The sequence below is a fragment of the Microcaecilia unicolor genome, chromosome 1 (assembly GCF_901765095.1).
Source record: "Microcaecilia unicolor chromosome 1, aMicUni1.1, whole genome shotgun sequence".
In the NCBI taxonomy this organism is placed as follows: Eukaryota; Metazoa; Chordata; class Amphibia; order Gymnophiona; family Siphonopidae; genus Microcaecilia; species Microcaecilia unicolor.
The window spans coordinates 526067132-526088453 of NC_044031.1; the positions used below are offsets into that span (position 1 = coordinate 526067132).

A 21322-nucleotide genomic window follows, 5' to 3' on the forward strand; every position below is an offset into this window, starting at 1 on the left:
GAGCGCATGATCTGGTGCAGGAGGTAACAGTGCTGGGGCCTTTTGATAACAGTGATTATAATATGATCAGATTTCATATCAGCTCTGGAGTAAGTACACACAGGAAATCCAATACAATAGCATTTAACTTTCAAAAAGGAGACTATGATAAAATGAGAACAGTGAAAAAAAAAACCTTAGAAGCGCACCTGCAAAGGATAAATATTTACATCAAGCGTGGATTCTGTTCAAAAATACCATCCTGGAGGCCCAGACCAGTTATATTCCATGTATTTAAAATGGAGGAAGAAAGGCAAAATGACAGATGATATTGTTAAAAAGTGAGGTGAAGAAAGCTATTAGAGCTAAAAGAGAATCCTTCAGAAAATGGAAGAAGGATCTGATTGAAAATAATAAGAAACAGCATAAGGAATGGCAAGTCAAATGCAATGCGCTGATAAGGAAGGCAACGAGAGATTTTGAAAAAAAGATTGTGTTGGAACACATAGTAAAAATCTTTTTTAGGTATATTAGAAGCAAAAACTTGGCAAAAGAATCGGTTGGACTGCTAGATGACCGAGGGGTAAAAGGGGCACTCAGGGAAGACAAAGCCATAGCAGAGAGATTAAATGAATTCTTTGCTTCGGTCTTCACCGAGGAAGATTTGGTACAGATACCGGTGCCAGAAATGGTATTCAAAACTGCCGAGTCAGAGAAACTGAATCAAATCTCTGTAAACCTGGAAGAAGTAATGGAGCAATTTGACAAAGTGAAGAGTAGCAGATCTCCTGGACCAAATGGTATTCATCCCAGAGTACTGTTAGAATTGAAAAATGAACTTGCAGAACTATTGTTAGTAATATGTAATTTATCTTTAAAATCAAGCATGGTACCGGAAGATTGGAGGGTGGCCAATATGACAACATGTTTTTATAAAGGTTCCAGAGGTGATCCAGGAAATTATAGACCGATGAGCCTGACGTCGGTGCCGGGCAAAATGGTAGAGACAATTATAAAGAACAAAATTACCGAGCATATACAAAGGTATGGATTAATAAGACAAAGCCAACATGGATTTAGTCAAGGGATATCTTGCCTCACCAATTTACTACATTTCTTTGAAGGGGTGAACAAACGTGGATAAAGGTGAGCCGGTCGATACTGTGTATCTGTATTTTCAAAAGGCATTTGACAAAGTTACCTCATGAAAGGCTACAGAGGAAATTGGAGAGTCATGGGATAGGAGGTAGTGTTCTACTGTGGATTAAAAACTGGTTAAAAGATAGAAAATAGAGTAGGGTTAAATGGTCAGTATTCTCAAAGGAGAAGAGTAGATAATGGGGTTCTCCAGGGGTCTGTGCTGGAACTGCTGTTTTTAAAAACATATTTATAAATGATCTAGAGATGGGAGTAACTAGTGAGGTAATTAAATTTACTGAAAACACAAAGTTATTCAAAGTTGTTAAATCGCAAGAGGATTTTGAAAAATTACAAGAGGACCTTATGGGACTGGGAGACTGGACATCCAAATGGCAGATGACGTTTAATATGAGTAAGTGAAAGTGATGCATGTGGGAAAAAGGAACCCGAACTATAGCTACATGATGCAAGGTTCTACATTAGGAGTCACCGACCAGCAAAATGATCTAGGTGTCATAGTTGATGATATATTAAAACCCTCTGCTCAGTGTGTGGCGGTAGCAGCTAAGAATGCAAATAGAATGTTAGATATTATTAGGAAAAGAATGGAAAACAAAACTGAGGACATTATTATGCCTTTGTATTGCTCCATGGTGCAACTGCACCTCGAACACTATGTGTAATTCTGGTCACCGTATCTAAAAAAAGATATAGTGGAATTATAAAAGGTACAGAGAAGGGCGACCAAAATGATAATGGGGATGGGACGACTTCCCTCTGAGGAAAGGCTAAAGTGGCAAGGCCTCTTCAGTTTAGAGAAAAGACAGTTGAGGGGAGATATGATAGAGGTCTATAAAATAATGAATGGAGTGGAACGGGTAGATGTGAATCACTAGTTTACTCTTTCCAAAAATAGTTGGACTAGGGGGCATGGAATGAAGTTACAAAGTAGTAAATTTAAAACAAACTGGAGAAAATATTTCTTCACTCAGCGAGAAATTAAACTCGAATTCATTGCCAGAGAATGTGGTAAAAGCAGTTAGCTTAGCAGGGTTTAAAAAAGGTTTGGATAATTTCCTAAAAGAAAAGTCCATAAGCCATTATTAAGATGTAGACATCATCCCCTGGATTCTATATAGTGTGACTTAAGTTGCATACTATAGATAATCCAGGGGATGATGTCTACATCTTCATTTAGGGGCCCTTTTGCCAAGCTGCGGTAAAAGGGGCACTGCAGTGGCATTGGCATTGGCATGTGGATTTGATGCACACCAGGCACCTTTTATTTCTACTGCGGCATTGTAAAAGGGCCCCTTAGTGCTGCACATTCTAACTCTCCCATTATATTTTTGAGACTTCTGGTATTTGCATACAGAAATTTAAAGTATGTTTTTAATTTAATTTTATAAGGACAATTATATTCCACTTTATGCATCAGTTCAAGATGGATTACAGCAGTTAGTCTGTTATATAGATTCAGTTATATGAATCTTCTTCAGAAATAAAAAGAATTTCATAAGATCCAGGCAGATTACAGTAGTGATTATCAAGAAATCCAATATTCATTCAGTTACCTAAAACTATTTCAAAGAATTACATAGAATACAAAAATCTAATGATTCAATAAATAGTTTTGAAAAGCCACGCCTTCAATTCCTATCTGAAATGCTTATTAGAAGAGATCCCTCTACTATATCTAGATAAAGAATTCCACAGTTGTGTATTCTCAACCTGCATAGCATTTGTGGTAATTTGGAATCATTTATCTCTGTTCATTATTTAAATGCACGTGGGCTACTGCAGCCATTACCAAAACTTCTGTTTCAGGATATTCTTTTTTGCCAATATCTTTTGAAGACACTTTACTCCGAACCATGCACTCCTGAGAGAATGTCAAATTTTTCCCAAAATCTAGTTTAAAAGCTGGTAACAGTGGAGTCCTCTTCTTTTCCCTAAAATGTTACCTAGTTCCTAACAAATCTATATCCCCTCTTCCTTGCTCCATCATCTAATCTATGCATTGAGACTCCAGAATGCTGCTTGCATCTGGGGTCCAGTGCATGGAACAGGGAACATTTCTGAGAATGCTACTCTGGAGATTATGGCTTTCAGACCCTCATTTCCACACTATCTTATGGCATTAATTCCATGTACCATGATAGCCTGCTCCTCCCTAAGACTATCTACAATCCTATCTAAGTGATGCATAAGGTCTACACCTTCACACCAGACAAGCAAATTACCAAGTGATTGTCATGGTCCACCAGCCACTCAGCTGCCTACATTCATAATGATTGACTTGCCAGCTACAATGATCATCCTAACCCTTTCCTTGTGGATACATACCCATGGAGACACATTCTCAGTACAAGAGGATATTATATCACTTGGAAAGCAGGGCCTAATTACAGGATCACTTTCTACCACACCAAGGTAATTTTCTTCTTCAAGGTAACCTGTAGAAACAGAGAAACATGACAGCAGATATAAGGCCAAATAGATCATCCAGTCTGCCCATCCACACCATCCACTATCTCCTCCTCTCCCTAAGAGATTCCATGTGTCGCCCTATGCCATGCCTTTTTGAATTCTGATACAGTTTTTGTCTCCACTGCCTCCTCCTGGAGGCCGTTACACGTATTCACCACCCTTTCGGTAAAAAAAGTATTTCCTTAGATTACTCCTGAGCCTAAAACCTTTTAATTTCATCCTAAACCCTCTCATTCGGTACTTTTCCTTCAACTGAAATAGACTCACTTCCTGTACAATAATGCCATAGAGATATTTAAATGTCTCTATCATATCTCCTCTTTCCCACTTTTCTTCCATACGAATTATGTACAGGCCCCTGGTTTGGCTGGTGGGGGTCCCTAACCACCGCCAGCTGAAGCCTTCTTCAGTGCCGTCTCCGGCCCAGCCGCGTTCCTGCCCTGCTCTTCTTGCTCCTCCTGTCCTGTGAATGCTGACGCTTCTTTACGTGAAACTGAGGAGCATAATTGTGGCGGTGGGGGGTGGGGGGGTGGCAGCAGGGCGGCACTCAAAATGTGCCCCCAACCTCGGGCTCTGGCCCCCCTCCCACCATAAGGTCTAGCTATGCCCCTGCTTCCAGAGTATACATATTGAGGTCTATAAGTCTGTCCCCATACCCTTTATGATGGAGATCACTGACCAGCTTTATAGCTGCCCTCTGGACTGATTTCATCCTGTTTATATCTTTCTGAAGGTGTGGTCTCCAGAACTGCACACAGTATTCTAAATGGGGCTCACCAGAAACTTATACGGGGGCACTGTCACCTCTTTTGTTCTGCTGGCCATTCCTCTCCCTATGCACTCAAGCATCCTGACTTTGGTCTTTGCCTTTTCTACCTGTTTGGCCACCTTAAGATTGTCAGATATGATCACTCCCGTCTCACTCTTCTTTTGTACACAAAAGTACTTCACCACCTCCTGACACTACCACTGGTATCATCCTTTTTCTCAGAGCAAACTCAATTTACTACTACTTACTGTTTCCTTCCACTTAACCAGTTTCTAACCCAGGCAGTCACATTAGAGCCCATCAGTTGTCTATATGGAACTGTGTCAAAGGCTTTACTAAAATCTAAGTCCATCACATCTAGTGCTCCCCCTAAATCTAACCCAGTCAAAGAAATTAATCAGATTTGTCTGAAAAGATCTACCTCAGGTTCCGTAGTCCATTTCATTCCAGAAACTTCACAATCCTCTGCTTTACAAGTGTTTTCATTAATTTACTCACTACAGAAATCAAACTGTCAGGCTTGTAACTCCCAACCTTCTCCTTATTTCTGCTTTTGGGGAGAGGAACTACATCTGCCCTTCAGTCCTCCAGGACCACTCCAGACTCTAAAGAAACATTGAAAAGGTCAGACAGCGGAGCCACCAGAACTTCTCCGAATTCCTTCAGTACCCTCGGATGATGGGATCAGGCCATATTGCTTTGTCTACTTTTAGTTTAGCTAGCTCTTCACAAATAGTCTTCTGAGAATCAGTCCAGATCTACCACACATCTATTCTCATTAATATTTATTTTCTGCCATCCTACCTTTTACTAGCTGCAGTAAAAGGGGGCCTCGGTGCACGTCCAAAATGTATGCCAATGCTAGTGTAGGCCCCCTTTTGCCGCAGCTTGGTAAAAGGGGCCCATATTTTGAAATTGTGTGCCCTTCAGGAACAGAAAATAAAATACATGCTGTACTTGAATGTACACTACTTCAATTTGCAGGTGGCTTATATATTTAGGAATTGTAGGTATTTTTCTATTTCTGGAGGGCTCACAATAAAAGAAAAATAAAAGAGTTAAAGTAGGATCTGAACTTGGGTTCCTTGGTTTATAGTCCACTGCACTAACCACTAGGCTGCTCAGATTTAGTTTCTGCTTTGCTAAGAATGGCTATAATACCTGAAGTTGTCATAGAGCCTGACATCCCTTTTCAGTTGCACTTTCAGGGCAGAGGGAGGGGGACAACAACCACTGGGGGATTAAGAAGGTGTCATGCTTTAATCCCTCCAGTGGCCAGCTGCTCAATCAGAGCACCTTTTTGTACCCTGGATGTGACTGAAATAGGTCTAATTTAGGACATTCTTCTTTTTAGGCTTGGATGTTTCTTCCCGTTCAGTTATCGCTGTTGGACATGCTGATTTTGGGCCCTCTCTAGGCCTGCCCAAAACACACCACAACACACCTCCTTGCTATTTGGATGTACTGCAGTGTTGGATGTTCCTTTTCTGCCTTTGCAAAATAGTGATCTGGGTGTTTCAAGCACATGCACATCCATTTGGCCATTTTAAGACATCCATATGCTTGGGGCTAGATTAGTAAAGTGGTCCTCTTAGCATCCTCAAAGCAGATCTCCAAAGGTGAAAGCTCTGTTTTTTACATGTATAATACCAGATGTATAGTAGTACTACTACTACTACTATTTAGCATTTCTATAGCGCTACAAGGCGTACGCAGCGCTGCACAAACATAGATGAAAGACAGCCCCTGCTCAAAGAGCTTACAATCTAATAGACAAAAATAAAGTAAGCAAATCAAATCAATTAATGTGTACAGGAAGGAGGAGAGGAGGGTAGATGGAGGCGGCGAGTGGTTACAAGTGGTTACGAGTCAAAAGCAATGTTAAAGAGGTGGGCTTCCAGTCTAGATTTAAAGGTGGCCAAGGATGGGGCAAGACGTAGGGACTCAGGAAGTTTATTCCAGGCGTAGGGTGCAGCGAGACAGAAGGCGCGAAGGCTGGAGTTGGCAGTAGTGGAGAGGGGAACAGATAAGAAGGATTTATCCATGGAGCGGAGTGATTATGGTTATGGTTTATTTATATTCTGTTTAAATCCAAAAGAGATTTCAGTCACAACATACTTTTCAATTAAGCAAAGAATGAGTTGCCAAATCAATAGTGACTTGTGCCTATATCAACTGATCTAAATCAATACAAATATCATTATATCAAATTAAGTGGGCCCATAAGCCTGAGAAAACAGATGACTTATTAGCTGTCTTTTGAAAACTGTTACATCTGCTGTTGTCCAGATGGTAATTGGTCTACTTTCTAGGTCCTACAAGCCATCAAGGAACAGAATCTTGATTATTTATATATTTTCTCTCCATGGAATGTAGAATGATAGATAGAGAGATATTAGGGCTGTATATCAATTAAAATTTTTAATTGCATAATTAATCACATAAAGTGCCCCCTTACATTTCCTCCCTGTACAGTGTAATATATAGATAGCAGATGTAAATTCTCAAAACTGATATATTTCAATTACTAAACTAAAAATAAAATCATTTATCTTACCTTTTTTTTTTGTCTGGTGATATTATCTTTCGAATAATCTTGTTCCCTGTCACTGGTTCTGCTTCCCTGTGCTCTGAACTCTGTTTCCAGGGCTTCCTGTCTATTCTCTATTTCTTTTTTTTTCTTCTCCTACAGTTCCTGCTGTTTATTTATCTTTCACATTCAACTTTCTTCCATTTTTCTTCCTCCTGCTCAAATCTATCTAGTTTCTATCTCTTTCCTTCCTTTCCTCTCCCCTCCATTCATAGGCATCATCTTCACATTTTTCTCTTTCCTTCCCCTCCATCCATGGGCACCATCTCCCCTTCATAGGCACCATCTCCTCTCTTCTCTTCCCGTCCCCTCCATTGGCATCATCTCTTCCCTTACCCTCCTCTCCATGGGTACCATCTCCCTTTCCCTCCTCTTCCCTTCCATTTCCCTCTATGGGCATCATCTCCTCCCATCTCTCCTCCCCTCCATGGGTCACCATTTCTTTCCTTCCCTCTCCTCCATTCCATTGTCACCATCTTCTGTCTTTATTTTTTTCTATCCCCTATTTCCAGCATCTATCCCTTTCAAACAACACCCCCCCCCCCCCGCCCCGCATCTCTCCTTCTTTCTCCTGGCACCTCTTCCTACACTTCTTAACCCCACCCCCACCCCACGGTCCCCATTCACCCACTCTCAGGCTCTTTCTACTTGTTGATTGCATTCACCTCACACTTTAATTGGAAAAGTTCATGAATAGCAGAAGGTGAGGGTAGTTTTTGGAGGGGCATTTTACATGGAACCGTTTACCTGTGTAAAAAGCTTTGAAAACTGTCCTCATACTGTACTGCTGTACTATCCTTGCAAAAACTATTATGGTTCATTGTCCTTATAATATGTTCAATAGTTCCCAACCTTATCCAGGGGACTCTCAAACATGGATTTTTGGGATGAGCTAAAGCTGTGTGTAATGGAGGCAGTTCATGCAAATCTATTTCATGCATATTAATTGTAGATATCCTGAAAATGTGACTTTCAGGTGGACCCCAGGACAGGTTTGTGTGCCACTGATCTAGGTAGTACATAGTCTGAAAAATGCGAGGCGGGAACCAGCCATCTTTTCTTTTCAATCAATGGTGGAATTTTCTTTTTTTCTAGTTTACTTATGTTAAATTAGGGGGTCTTTTAATAAGGTGCACTAGTGTTTTTAGCTCATGCTAAAAATCAGCTGGCGCTAAGCGCTGAGATACCCATTATATTCCTATGGGCATCTCAGCGTTTAGCGCCAGCTAAAAACGCTAGTGTAACTTAAGACCCCTTTAATGTATAATTGAGAGAAAATAGTTTTGATCATATTTCTTTAAAGAGGAAAATGCGTTAAATGCTGGTGTTCTTCCTGTTTTTGGTTACACTTTGTTTTCATCTCTCGGAACATTTTGTTGTTTATTATTGATGCTGATATAGTGGTAGCCATACTTTATCCCACTTACTTGCATCTATGTCTGAATTAGCTCATCCATACATCTTGGGGTCCTTTTACAAAGGCGCGCTGAAAATGGCCTGCGCCAGTGTAGGTGCGTGTTTTGGACGCGCGCAGATCCATTTTTCAGCATGCCTGTAAAAAACACCTTTTTGGGGGGGACTGAAAATGGACGTGCAGCAAAATAAAAATTGGCGCGCGTCCATTTTCGATCTGAGACCTTACCACCACCCGCTCACTTAGCGGTAAGGTCTCTGGCATTAACCAGGCAGTAATTGTCAAGGTGCGTACACTTCAGATTACCGCCCAGTTAGCGCTGCGCATCTGAAAATAAAAAATATTTTCAGACACACGTACAGTGGTGGAAATAAGTATTTGATCCCTTGCTGATTTTGTAAGTTTGCCCACTGACAAAGACATGAGCAGCCCATAATTGAAGGGTAGGTTATTGGTAACAGTGAGAGATAGCACATCACAAATTAAATCCGGAAAATCACATTGTGGAAAGTATATGAATTTATTTGCATTCTGCAGAGGGAAATAAGTATTTAATCCCTCTGGCAAACAAGACCTAATACTTGGTGGCAAAACCCTTGTTGGCAAGCACAGCGGTCAGACGTCTTCTGTAGTTGATGATGAGGTTTGCACACATGTCAGGAGGAATTTTGGTCCACTCCTCTTTGCAGATCATCTCTAAATCATTAAGAGTTCTGGGCTGTCGCTTGGCAACTCGCAGCTTCAGCTCCCTCCATAAGTTTTCAATGGGATTAAGGTCTGGTGACTGGCTAGGCCACTCCATGACCCTAATGTGCTTCTTCCTGAGCCACTCCTTTGTTGCCTTGGCTGTATGTTTTGGGTCATTGTCGTGCTGGAAGACCCAGCCACGACCCATTTTTAAGGCCCTGGCGGAGGGAAGGAGGTTGTCACTCAGAATTGTACGGTACATGGCCCCATCCATTCTCCCATTGATGCGGTGAAGTAGTCCTGTGCCCTTAGCAGAGAAACACCCCCAAAACATAACATTTCCACCTCCATGCTTGACAGTGGGGACGGTGTTCTTTGGGTCATAGGCAGCATTTCTCTTCCTCCAAACACGGCGAGTTGAGTTCATGCCAAAGAGCTCAATTTTTGTCTCATCTGACCACAGCACCTTCTCCCAATCACTCTCGGCATCATCCAGGTGTTCACTGGCAAACTTCAGACGGGCCGTCACATGTGCCTTCCGGAGCAGGGGGACCTTGCGGGCACTGCAGGATTGCAATCCGTTATGTCGTAATGTGTTACCAATGGTTTTCGTGGTGACAGTGGTCCCAGCTGCCTTGAGATCATTGACAAGTTCCCCCCTTGTAGTTGTAGGCTGATTTCTAACCTTCCTCATGATCAAGGATACCCCACGAGGTGAGATTTTGCGTGGAGCCCCAGATCTTTGTCGATTGACAGTCATTTTGTACTTCTTCCATTTTCTTACTATGGCACCAACAGTTGTCTCCTTCTCGCCCAGCGTCTTACTGATGGTTTTGTAGCCCATTCCAGCCTTGTGCAGGTGTATGATCTTGTCCCTGACATCCTTAGACAGCTCCTTGCTCTTGGTCATTTTGTAGAGGTTAGAGTCTGACTGATTCACTGAGTCTGTGGACAGGTGTCTTTCATACAGGTGACCATTGCCGACAGCTGTCTGTCATGCAGGTAACGAGTTGATTTGGAGCATCTACCTGGTCTGTAGGGGCCAGATCTCTTACTGCTTGGTGGGGGATCAAATACTTATTTCCCTCTGCAGAATGCAAATAAATTCATATACTTTCCACAATGTGATTTTCCGGATTTAATTTGTGATGTGCTATCTCTCACTGTTACCAATAACCTACCCTTCAATTATGGGCTGCTCATGTCTTTGTCAGTGGGCAAACTTACAAAATCAGCAAGGGATCAAATACTTATTTCCACCACTGTACATAAAAATCAGAATTACCACCTGGGCCACGCGGTAGTTCCAGATTGACATGCGTTGTGCGCACGTAGGAGCCTACGCAGCTTAATAAAACAGCCCCTTGTCTTTTTTAAAGGAAAACCTTTTCTGTACCTTCAGTGCTAGTGATATTCAATGTTTGTTAGTTATTACTAACCAAAACAATATTACAAACAAAGATACAGACGTTTAATATTGCACTCCACAAACAGCTAATCTGGTCTATAGCATATCAGAAATCCCATTTTAAAGACTAATAAATTCTGGAAAATTGAGAAATTGCTGGTTAATATGTTAATATTGGTTAATATGTTTTGATTTACCTGATAAGGGTGGTCAGTGTGCACTAGATAGAGGGTGGAAGGAGCTGAATGGCTAAGAGGTGTCATCAGTTTAGTATCAGTTTTGGCACATGTTGTTTCTGCTTGCACTGTGTCCAGGCTTGGAAATGTAGGAGGAGCAGACACTAGAGATGGAGAAACTGGGGAAAGGCTGCTGAGTCCCTCTGCTACTGAGTCTGTGTTAAGTTTGATTTCCGTGTAGTAAAAATCTTCTTCCCCATCACTGTAATCAGATTCTCCAATGCGCCTGATTAAAAAAAAAAAAAAAGATAATATGTAGTTTTTAAAAAGTTGTATATCAAATTCTTCATAGGCTTTGTTTTTCAAGTATAACTTCTTCAGATCATCAAGGGAAAGCTTAGCCAGTTCTGGTTTGTCCTATTTCATATTAAAACTTACAGTCTTGCTTTTCAAGGGAATCAGTAGTGTTATTAATCCATGCATGCAGTGGGGATGCCTGGGCTGCCTCCTCTGAATTGAAGCTGTGGAAACTTTTATGTAATTTTCAGCTGAGCTTCCTGTCCTATCACAGAAGGATGAAAGCAATGAGGTCTGTACAATTTAGGGATCTCATTAGGAATTAAAGAATAGCCTAGTCCAGGGGATCTCGACTCAGTCCTCCGGACACACCTAGCCAGACAGGTTTTCAGGATACCCACAATGAATACGCACGAGATACAGTCGCATGCACCACCTCCACTGTATGTAAATCTATCTCATGAATATTCATTGTGGATATCCTGAAAACCTAACTGAATTGATGTGTCTTGTGGACTGATTTGAGAACCTCTGGCCTAGTCCTAAAATCATTACGCAGTTTTCAAAACAGCATATAAATTAGCTACAAGCAGTGGCGTAGGTACGTGGGGCCACGGGGGCCTGGGCCCCTGTAGATTTGGCCCTGGACCCTCCTGCCAACGACCCTCTCGACCCCCCTCCTGCTGTCAACCCTCCCCTGCTGCTGTCGCCGTCCGCCGTCTGACTCACGGAAACAGAAGGAAGCCTTGCGCTGGAAGAAGAGGACCTCAGCTGGCGGGGGTTGGGGTCCCCCACCAGCAAAGGTAGCGGATGGCGGCGGGGGAGGGTTGGTGGCGGGAGGGGGGTCAAGAGGGTTGTCGGTGGGGGGGGGGTCAAAGATGTTGGTGGCGGTGGCGCTGGTGGAGGGGGGGGAGCGGCGGGGCTAAAATGTGCCCCCTCACCTCGGGCTCTGGACCCCCCTCCTGCCGAAGTCTAGCTACGCCCCTAGCTACAAGTATCTTTCCCCTTTGAAAACTGCCTAGAGAAATCAATACCTACATGGAAATTGTCTAAAATTTAACATTGCTAAAACACATATCCCCCTATTTACTAAGCCGCTTTAGCGGCTGGTGGTGCGCTAATGCTGACATAGCCCAGCATGCTTTAGTAAATAGGGGGTTTAGTAAACAGGGTGAATATACTTTTATTGACTAGTTATCCTTGTGATGATGTACCCAAGAATTTTGAAATTGATGATTTAACTGTTCCCATTGTTAATGATATTCAGAATTTGGGAGTTCTCTTTGATACTTCACTGTCCATGAAGCCACAAATTACTAACCCTCCTGTTTTTCTAAGCCATGTTAGTGGCTGGTGGTGTGGGTGATGCCAACACAGCCCATTCACTTTGAATGGGCTGTGTCAGCATTGCCGTGTGGCAGCCGTTAACACGGCTTAGTAAATAGGGGGGTAAAATTGTTAGGCAAGTGTTTTTTAAATTCAAGATGATTAGAAGACTATGTCATCTTCTTAGTTCTTCCAATTTTAGACTGGTCGTTTAAAGTGTGGTTATGCCGTGCTTTGATTACTGTATTAGTTATCGGTGGGACAAAATAAAGGAGCTCAAAATGCCGCAGTGTGTATCGTTTTTGGTTTTTCACAATTTTGCCACATTACGCCTGTGTTGAAAGCACTTTCATTGGCTTCCCATAGAATAGAGAAAAACATTCAAAATTTTACTATTGGTGTTTAAGGTGTTAAATACCCAGGTTTCTTCTAATATCACTACAACGTTATGAATTTACCAACCTACTAGGACACTTACGTTCATCAAATTTAAATTTATTGGAAATCCCATCCTTCAAAGTAATTAAATTACTGTATCAGTCCTCAGTTTTCAAGGTTATTGGTCCAAAACATTGGAATGGATTACCATTGACATTGAGAGCATTGCAAAACTGTGCAGAATTCAAACAAAATTTGAAAACATTTTTTTTGGTTTTTTTTTAATAGTTAAATGCATTTAAACTTTGGGTTTCATTTTTGCATATGCTTATACATGGTATTTTGTTGGTTTTTTTTCAGTTGATATTGTTTTTTTCAGTAGGTATTTTTATATTCTTATATTTGTGAGATCCATATTTTAATGTTTTTTTTTTTATTAATACAGTTCTTTAGCATAATCTATACATTGTATGTTCCTGTTCTAATTGATGTATTTTTAATATGTTGTTTAGACTCCTGACACAGAAAAACAAAGCGGGGTTCACACTCTCCACAGCAATCGAACACAACAAAAATGGGGTGGAGAGGGCCCAATGTCAAGAGATCAGTCACCACAGGGTGTGGTGACTTATCTCTTGACATTGGGCCCTCTCCACCCCATTTTTGTTTGGTTTAGACTCCTGAGGCAGGCCTGTGGCCGAAACACAGTACTGTGTCGAGTCTACATTAAAGATTGTTCATCATACATCATAGCCCATGGAATCATTGGTCCACTTCCCACTTCTTTACCTTTATCCTGATATCCTGGGGATTTTGTGTTCTTCCACCCCGATGGATTACCTACCTTTTCACAAAACGTTTGTTTCAACGGCCTTTGGAGATTAGCTTAATGAGTACATGGAATGAGGAGAATAATATAACACCAATATAGTATTGTGAGCAGGATTATATTGGGATGAAGCATTTTTCATTTTTGAGTGAGTAGGAGTTTCACAAACCACACTCTTTCCAAAGGACACAAGTGAGCCTTCTCTGAAGTAGCCCCCACATTCTGGAATGAACTCCCTGAAAGGCTTCACTTAACACAAGACTATCTCTACTTTAGGAAGCAGGTGAAAGCTTGGCTCTTCAACCAGGCCTTTAACGGAAGAAGTAAATGACACCAGATGCACATACTACAGCAGGACATGTTTATCCATTCGTACCCTAGCTAATGTTCAAGTAACCTTCTTTAAACTAGTCTCTTATTTTCTTACTCCTGTTACTCTATCTTATCTGTCTATATGTTTCTTCTTTGCTTAAACCCTATGCTCTCTATTAAAATATTTTATTGTGTATTGTGCACTGAAAAAACACACTGCCTCATTCTATCCTCCCAACACAACAAATACAAACCCACAACCATAAATACTCCAGGACACACCCTCCCTACCTCAGACAGCTTGAAAATACTCAGCGTAACACTCGAACGCAACCTTACTCTCGAGAGCCAGGTAAACTCTGTAATAAAGAAAATGTTCTATTCAATGTGGAAGCTCAAACGACTAAAACCTTTCTTCCCAAGAGAAACCTTTCAAAATCTAATACAGTCAATGGTCCTAAGTCATGCAGACTATTGCAATGGAATTTACACGGGATGCAAAGAACTCACAAAAAAACTCCAGACCGCCCAATATTCAGCAGCCAGATTGATATTCGGCAAAACACGATGCAAAAGTGCTAAACCCCTTCGAGAAAAGCTGCACTGGCTCCCGATCAAAGAACGGATCATCTTCAAAATCTGCACTTTAGTCCATAATATTATACACGGCGTAGTCCCAGGATACATGATAGACCTTATAGATCTACCAATAAGAAACAGAGCTGGATCATCAAGATCGTACCTAAACCTATACTACCCAAATTGCAAAGGACTGAAATATAAAACAACTCACGCAACCGGCTTCTCCTACATAAGCAAACAACTATGGAATGGCCTCCCAAAAGCGGTGAAAACAATCCATGACCACCTGAACTTCAGGAAATCACTAAAAACCAACCTCTTCAAAAAGGCCTATTCCAATGACCCCACGTAAACCTCTTCACCCAGGAACATAACATGACTAATGATCGCACTGGACATCATGCAAGCTTCATCCCTTCCGATCCTCCACGTATACCTCATTCGATCTCTATACAACCTGTATTTATTATCAACCAACTGGGCAAACGCCTTTGACGGTATTATGTAAGCCACATTGAGCCTGCAAATAGGTGGGAAAATGTGGGGTACAAATGCAATAAATAAATAAAATATTGTCTTGGCATTATAATGTAGAATACTATGCCGTACTTTGTATTGTTCTTTGAATATTTTTACTGCTGTAATTGTCTATTGCTTATGTTTGACTTATTTTTGCTGTACACCACCTTGACTGAATACCTTCAAAAAGACGGTAAATAAATCCTAATAAATAAAATAAAAATAAATAAAAAAATACATTTTATTTGTGTTAGTTTGTTTTGTTATGGTATAATGTATTTTATTTTTTGACTTTTATGTAAATCTGTGTGGAACTCGACTGACTTCCCAAATTTTGGAGTAGCTGTCTAAGTATCATAACTTCTCAATAGCCATGAGGTTATTTAAGTTTTGTTTTAATTTTATCCTCTTTCCATATAGTGATCCTTTGTGCTTATCCAATGCATTTTTGAATTCTGTCACTGTTCTTCCTCCACCACCAAGGCTATTTCATGTATCTACCAGCCTCTCCACGAAAACGGTATTTCTTGATATTACTCCATAGTCTACCACCCTGCAACCTCAATTCATTTCCTCTAGTTTTGCCATCTCTAGAAAAGATTTTTGTATATTAATACCTTTCAAGTATTTAAACACCTATATTATATCTCAACTATTCTTCCTTCCTCTTCTCTTACATCTTTTGGTGCAAACCCCAAACCGTTTTTGTCACCTTTCTCTGAACCATTTCAAGTCTTTTTATAACCTTAGTGAAATATGACCTCAGAAACTGAACACATAAGTACATAAGTATTGCCATACTAGGAAAGACCAAAGGTCCATCAAGCCTAGCATCCTGTTTTCAGCAGTAGCCAATCCAGGTCACAAATACCTGGCAAGATCCCAAAAAAGTACAAAACATTTTATACTGCTTATCCCAGAAATAGTGGATTTTCCCCAAGTCCATTTAATAATGGCCTATGGACTTTTCCTTTAGGAAGCTGTCCAAACCTTTTTTAAACTCCGCTAAGTTAACCACCTTTACCACATTCTCCGGCAACGAATTCCAGAGTTTAATTATACGTTGAGTGAAGAAACATTTTCTCCAATTCGTTTTAAATTTACTACATTGTAGCTTCATCGCATGCCCCCTAGTCCTAGTATTTTTGGAAAGCGTAAACAGACGCTTCACATCTACCTGTTCAACTCCACTCATTATTTTATAGACCTCTATCATATCTCCCCTCAGCCACCTTTTCTCCAAGCTGAAGAGCCCTAGCCGCTTTAGCCTTTCCTCATAGGGAAGTCGTCCCATCCCCTTTATCATTTTCTTTGCCCTTCTCTGCACCTTTTCTAATTCCACAATATCTTTTTTGAGATGCGGCGACCAAAATTGAACACAATATTCGAGGTGTGGTCGCACCATGGAGTGATACAAAAGCATTATAACATCCTCGGTTTTGTTTTCCATTCCTTTTCTAATAATACTTAACATTCTATTTGCTTTCTTAGCTGCAGCAGCACACTGAGCAAAAGGTTTCAATGAATCATCAACGACGACACCTAAATCCCTTTCTTGGTCTGTGACTCCTAATGTGGAACCTTGCATTACGTAGCTATAATTCAGGTTCCTCTTTCCCACATGCATCACTTTGCACTTGCTCACATTAAACATCATCTGCCATTTAGACGCCCAGTCTCCCAGTCTCGTAAGGTCCTCTTGTAATTTTTCACAATCCTCCCATGAATTAATGACTTTGAATAACTTTTGGGCTCATTTTCGAAATAGAAGAGCGCCCATCTTTTGACACAAATTGGGAGATGGGCGTCCTTCTTCCAGAGTCGCCCAAATCGGCATAATCGAAAGCCGATTTTGGGCGCCCTTAACTGCTTTCCGTTGCGGGGACGACCAAAGTTCCTGGGGGAGTGTCGGAAGCATAGCAAAGGTGGGACTGGGGCATGCTTAACACATGGGCATCCTTGGCCGATAATGGAAAAAAGAAGGGCGTCCATGACGAGCACTTGGCCGACTTTACTTGGTCCATTTTTTCTTGCGAATATGCCTCAAAAAGGTGCCCAAACTGACTAGATGACCACCGGAGGGAATCAGGGATGACCTTCCCTTACTCCCCCAGTGGTCACTAACCCCCTCCCATCCTAAAAAAAAATTTAAAAATATTTTTTACCAGCCTCAAATGTCATACTCAGCTCCCTGACAGCAGTATGCAGGTCCCTGGAGCAGTTTTATTCGGTGCAGTGCACTTCAGGCAGGTGGACACAGGCCCACCCCCCCCTACCTGTTACACTTGTGGTGGTAAATGTGAGCCCTTCATAACCCACCTGAAACTCACTGTACCCACATGTAGGTGCCCCCCTTCACCGCTTAGGGTTATGTTAGTGTTGTACAGTTGTGACTAGTGGGTTTTGGGGGGAGTTTGGGGGGGCTTATCACCCAAGGTAAGGGAGCTATGCACCTGGGAGTGCCCGGTTGGTGTCCTGGCATGTGAGGGGGGCCAGTGCACTATGAACACTGGTTCCTCCCATGACCAAAGGGCTTGGATTTGGTCATTTCTGAGATGGGCGTCCTCGGTTTCCATTATCGCTGAAAACCGGGGACGAACATCTCTACAGACGACCATCTCTAAGGTTGACCTAAATGTGGAGATTTGGGCGTCCCCAACTGTATAATCGAAAAGAAAGATGGCCGCCCATCTTGTTTCGATAATACGGGTTCCCCCACCACTTTGCCGGGACGTCCTGCGAGGAAGTCCTCAGGAAAACATGGGCGCCCCGTTCGATTATGCCCCTCCACGTGTCATCAGCAAATTTAATTACCTCACTAGTTACTCCCATCTCTAGGTCATTTATAAATATGTTAAAAAGCAGTGGTCGCAGCACAGACCCCTTGGGAACCCCACTAACTACCCTTCTCCATTGACAATACTGACTATTTAACCCTACTCTCTGTTTTCTATCTTTTAACCAGTTTTTAATTCACAATAGCATACTACCTCCTATCCCATGACTCTCCAATTTCCTCTGGAGTCTTTCATGAGGTACTTTGTCAAATGCCTTCTGGAAATCCAGATACATAATATCAACCGGCTCACCTTTATCCACATGTTTGTTCACCCCTTCAAGGAATGGTCACCCCTTCAAAGAAATGTAGTAGATTGGTGAAGCAAGATTTCCCTTCACTAAATCCATGTTGACTTTGCCTCATTAATCCATGCTTTTGAATATGCTCTGTAATTTTGATCTTAATGTTACTCGTGTTCATGAATCGTGAGCCCTTGAGCTCAGGCTGCATACAAAAAGGGGATCTAGGAAGACCTGGGGTGGACCGAACCGCAACAAGTAAAACAATAGAGCACAGGGTACTCACCCAGAACTCCAGACTCCTAAGGAAAGGTGTAGAACTCCTCACAGGTAAGGGAACTTCAGGGTACGTTCAGCCTGCACCAACAAACTAGGGTGGACCCCAAATACCAGAAGCGGAAGCCACAGGAACTGGCTGGGGACAACCGGTACTGCCCGTGGTAAAGCAGGAATGAAAATACTGAAACAGCTTCACAGGACTTCACCTGCGCTTGACCACCGTTCCCCAGGAGTTGAGCCCCTGGGTGCAGGCGGCTGGCAGGACTTATGACAAACAACGGAGGTAGCAGTAGTAGCAGGCAAAGCTGAACCGGGCTGACAAGGGCAAGACAGAACCTAGCACTACAGGGAATAGGAAACAAAACAAAAGGAATACTGGCCAGAGCCAAGACTACCAGGCACAACTAACCTACACAGCCAGGCACAGAGACTGAAGAGTTAACACAACAAAAACCCCAGGAAAAGAGGCAGGACCACAACAGACAGAACTAACAAACCAGCAGAAACGACACTGAAGACAATCACTAACCCGTCAAGCCAAGAGTACCGCCCAGCTGCAGAGAAAAGCCAATTAACCCCAAGCTGAGACAAACACACACAAAGACGGGACATAAAGCAAGTAAGCTTTATGATAAGCTAGTACCAAGACAAACACAAGGAGGGAGGACACAAGCTCCTCCAGCACACAGAGCAACCAGCTCACAAGAAAACTAAGGCAAGAGGCTTACAGCAGGGAAACCCTAATGCTAAAGCAGCGCTTACCTGAAACTGCAGGTAAAAGTAGATCCTGGCAACTGACATCTGAGCTACAGACATCAGCTCCCACCCAGCTAACCAATAACCTGCAAGCCCCACCCAGCTACTCTAGCAGAGAGATATCCAGCCCCTCCCTAGCTTGTAGCAGAGTGGGTTCCAGCCTCCCCTCAGCCACTTTAGCAGAAACATAACACTTAATATTCTCTACCATTTTGCCCGGCACCGATGTCAGACTCACCGGTCTATAATTTCCCGGATCTCCTCTGGAACCTTTTTTAAAAATCGGCGTTACATTGGCCACCCTCCAATCTTCTGGTACCACGCTCGATTTTAAGGATAAATTACATATTACTAACAATAGTTCCGCAAGCTCATTTTTCAGTTCTATCAGTACTCTGGGGTGAATACCATCCGGTCCAGGAGATTTGCTACTCTTCAGTTTGTAGAACTGCCCCATTACATCCTCCAGGTTTACAGAGAATTCATTAAGTTTCTCTGACTTGTCAGCTTTGAATACCATTTCCGGCACCGGTATCCCACCCAAATCTTCCTCGGTGAAGACCGAAGCAAAGAATTCATTTAATCTCTCCGCTATGACTTTGTCTTCCCTGATCGCCCCTTTTACTCCTCGGTCATCTAGCGGTCCAACTGATTCTTTTGTCGGCTTCCTGCTTTTAATATACCTAAAAAAAATTTTTACTATGTGTTTTTGCCTCCAACGCAATCTTTTTTTCGAAGTCCCTCTTAGCCTTCCTTATCAGCGCTTTGTATTTGACTTGACATTCCATATGCTGTTTCTTATTATTTTCAGTCGGTTCCTTCTTCCATTTTCTGAAGGATTTTCTTTTAGCTCTAATAGCTTCCTTCACCTCACTTTTTAATCACACCGGCTGTCGTTTGGTCTTCCGTCCTCCTTTTTTAATATGCGGAATATATTTGGCCTGGGCTTCCAGGATGGTGTTTTTGAACAGCATCCACGCCTGATGTAATTTTTTGACCCTCGCAGCCGCTCCGCTAAGTTTTTTTTTCACCGTTCTTCTCATTTTATCACAGTCTCCTTTTTTAAAGTTAAATGCTAACGTATTTGATTTCCTATGTATACTTACTTCAAAGCTAATATCAATTCCAATCATATTATGATCACTGGTATCAAGCGGCCCCAGCACCATTACCTCCCGCTCCAGATCATGCGCTCCACTAAGGACTAGGTCCAGAATTTTTCCTTCTCTCGTCGGCTCCTGTACCAGCTGCTCCATAAATACTCCAAGTGGGGCCTCACCAATGATTTCCTTCCTTCTGCTGGTTATGACTCTCTCTATATAACATGGAGGGGCATAATCGAAAGGTCGTCCAAATCTGAATTTGGACGCCCTCACAAAGTTGTCCAAAATCAGGTAGTATGGACAAATAGTATGGATGTCCTTAGACATTCCATTATTGCAGTTGAAAATACCCAAATCAGGGACGTCCAAAGTATAGGAAAAAGGGCGCCCTTAGACATTCCATTATCGCAGTTGAAAATGCCCAAATCAGGAACACCTGTGTATAGGTGAAATACTGCAAAGGCGTCCTTAGTACAGTAACAAGGGCACGTTTCTCAAAGAACTGCCAAACAACGTCCATCTTACTAGGCTGACCTAAGGACGGCGGCCCTGTAACAGGGACGTCCTTCGGCAGTTCTGTGACAAACGTGTCCTTGTTACTGTACTTCACACTTCTCAATATTCCTTATATTTTCCCTGTACCTGCATATCCCCAACTACATGCACTGTACTTGCGGAACATGCAGCTATGGGAAATATAAGGAACATACATATTTTATTGTGTATATATGAAGTTCGCACACTTCATAATGATCCATATAAGGAAGAGTCAGCATGTAGGCCCCGCATCCGTGACGACAGTCCATGAACGTCCATGTGTCACGGCCATCCATGTGTGGAGCCATTATTGATGCCAAGACGTGCACGTACTGACCTGTCCATATATGCGATGGTCGTCCATATATGGAGCTATGCATGTAAGGACGTCCATCACGCATGGGTGTCCATAAAAGGTGATGCACGCTTTCCAACGCTTGTTCACTGAGAAACATGGCGCTGCGTAGAGAGACTAATTTAAGTCAAGCTGAAACCATGTACCTAGTGCACTTGTGCTTGAAGCACCTGCGCATTCTTTTTTGCCACCACCACCACCTGCCCCCCAGGACTCTCTCCATCAAAGCCTGGGGTGAGATAAGGGACAGGTTGGAGAAGTAAGTGTTTGCTCAACCCCCCTCCTGGGCTATCAGGGCCCCCTCCTGTAGCTATACAT

General features: G+C 42.3%; 1 protein-coding gene across 1 annotated transcript in view; it reads right to left on the reverse strand.

Annotated features, from left to right (window-relative positions):
• ZNF704 (zinc finger protein 704) overlaps window positions 1–21322 on the reverse strand; it is a 192464-nt gene that overhangs the window by 23343 nt on the left and 147799 nt on the right. The window contains exon 6 of the mRNA XM_030215898.1: window positions 10675–10939. Coding sequence (XP_030071758.1) covers window positions 10675–10939 — 265 coding nt within the window. The remainder of the gene's footprint in view (window positions 1–10674; window positions 10940–21322) is intronic.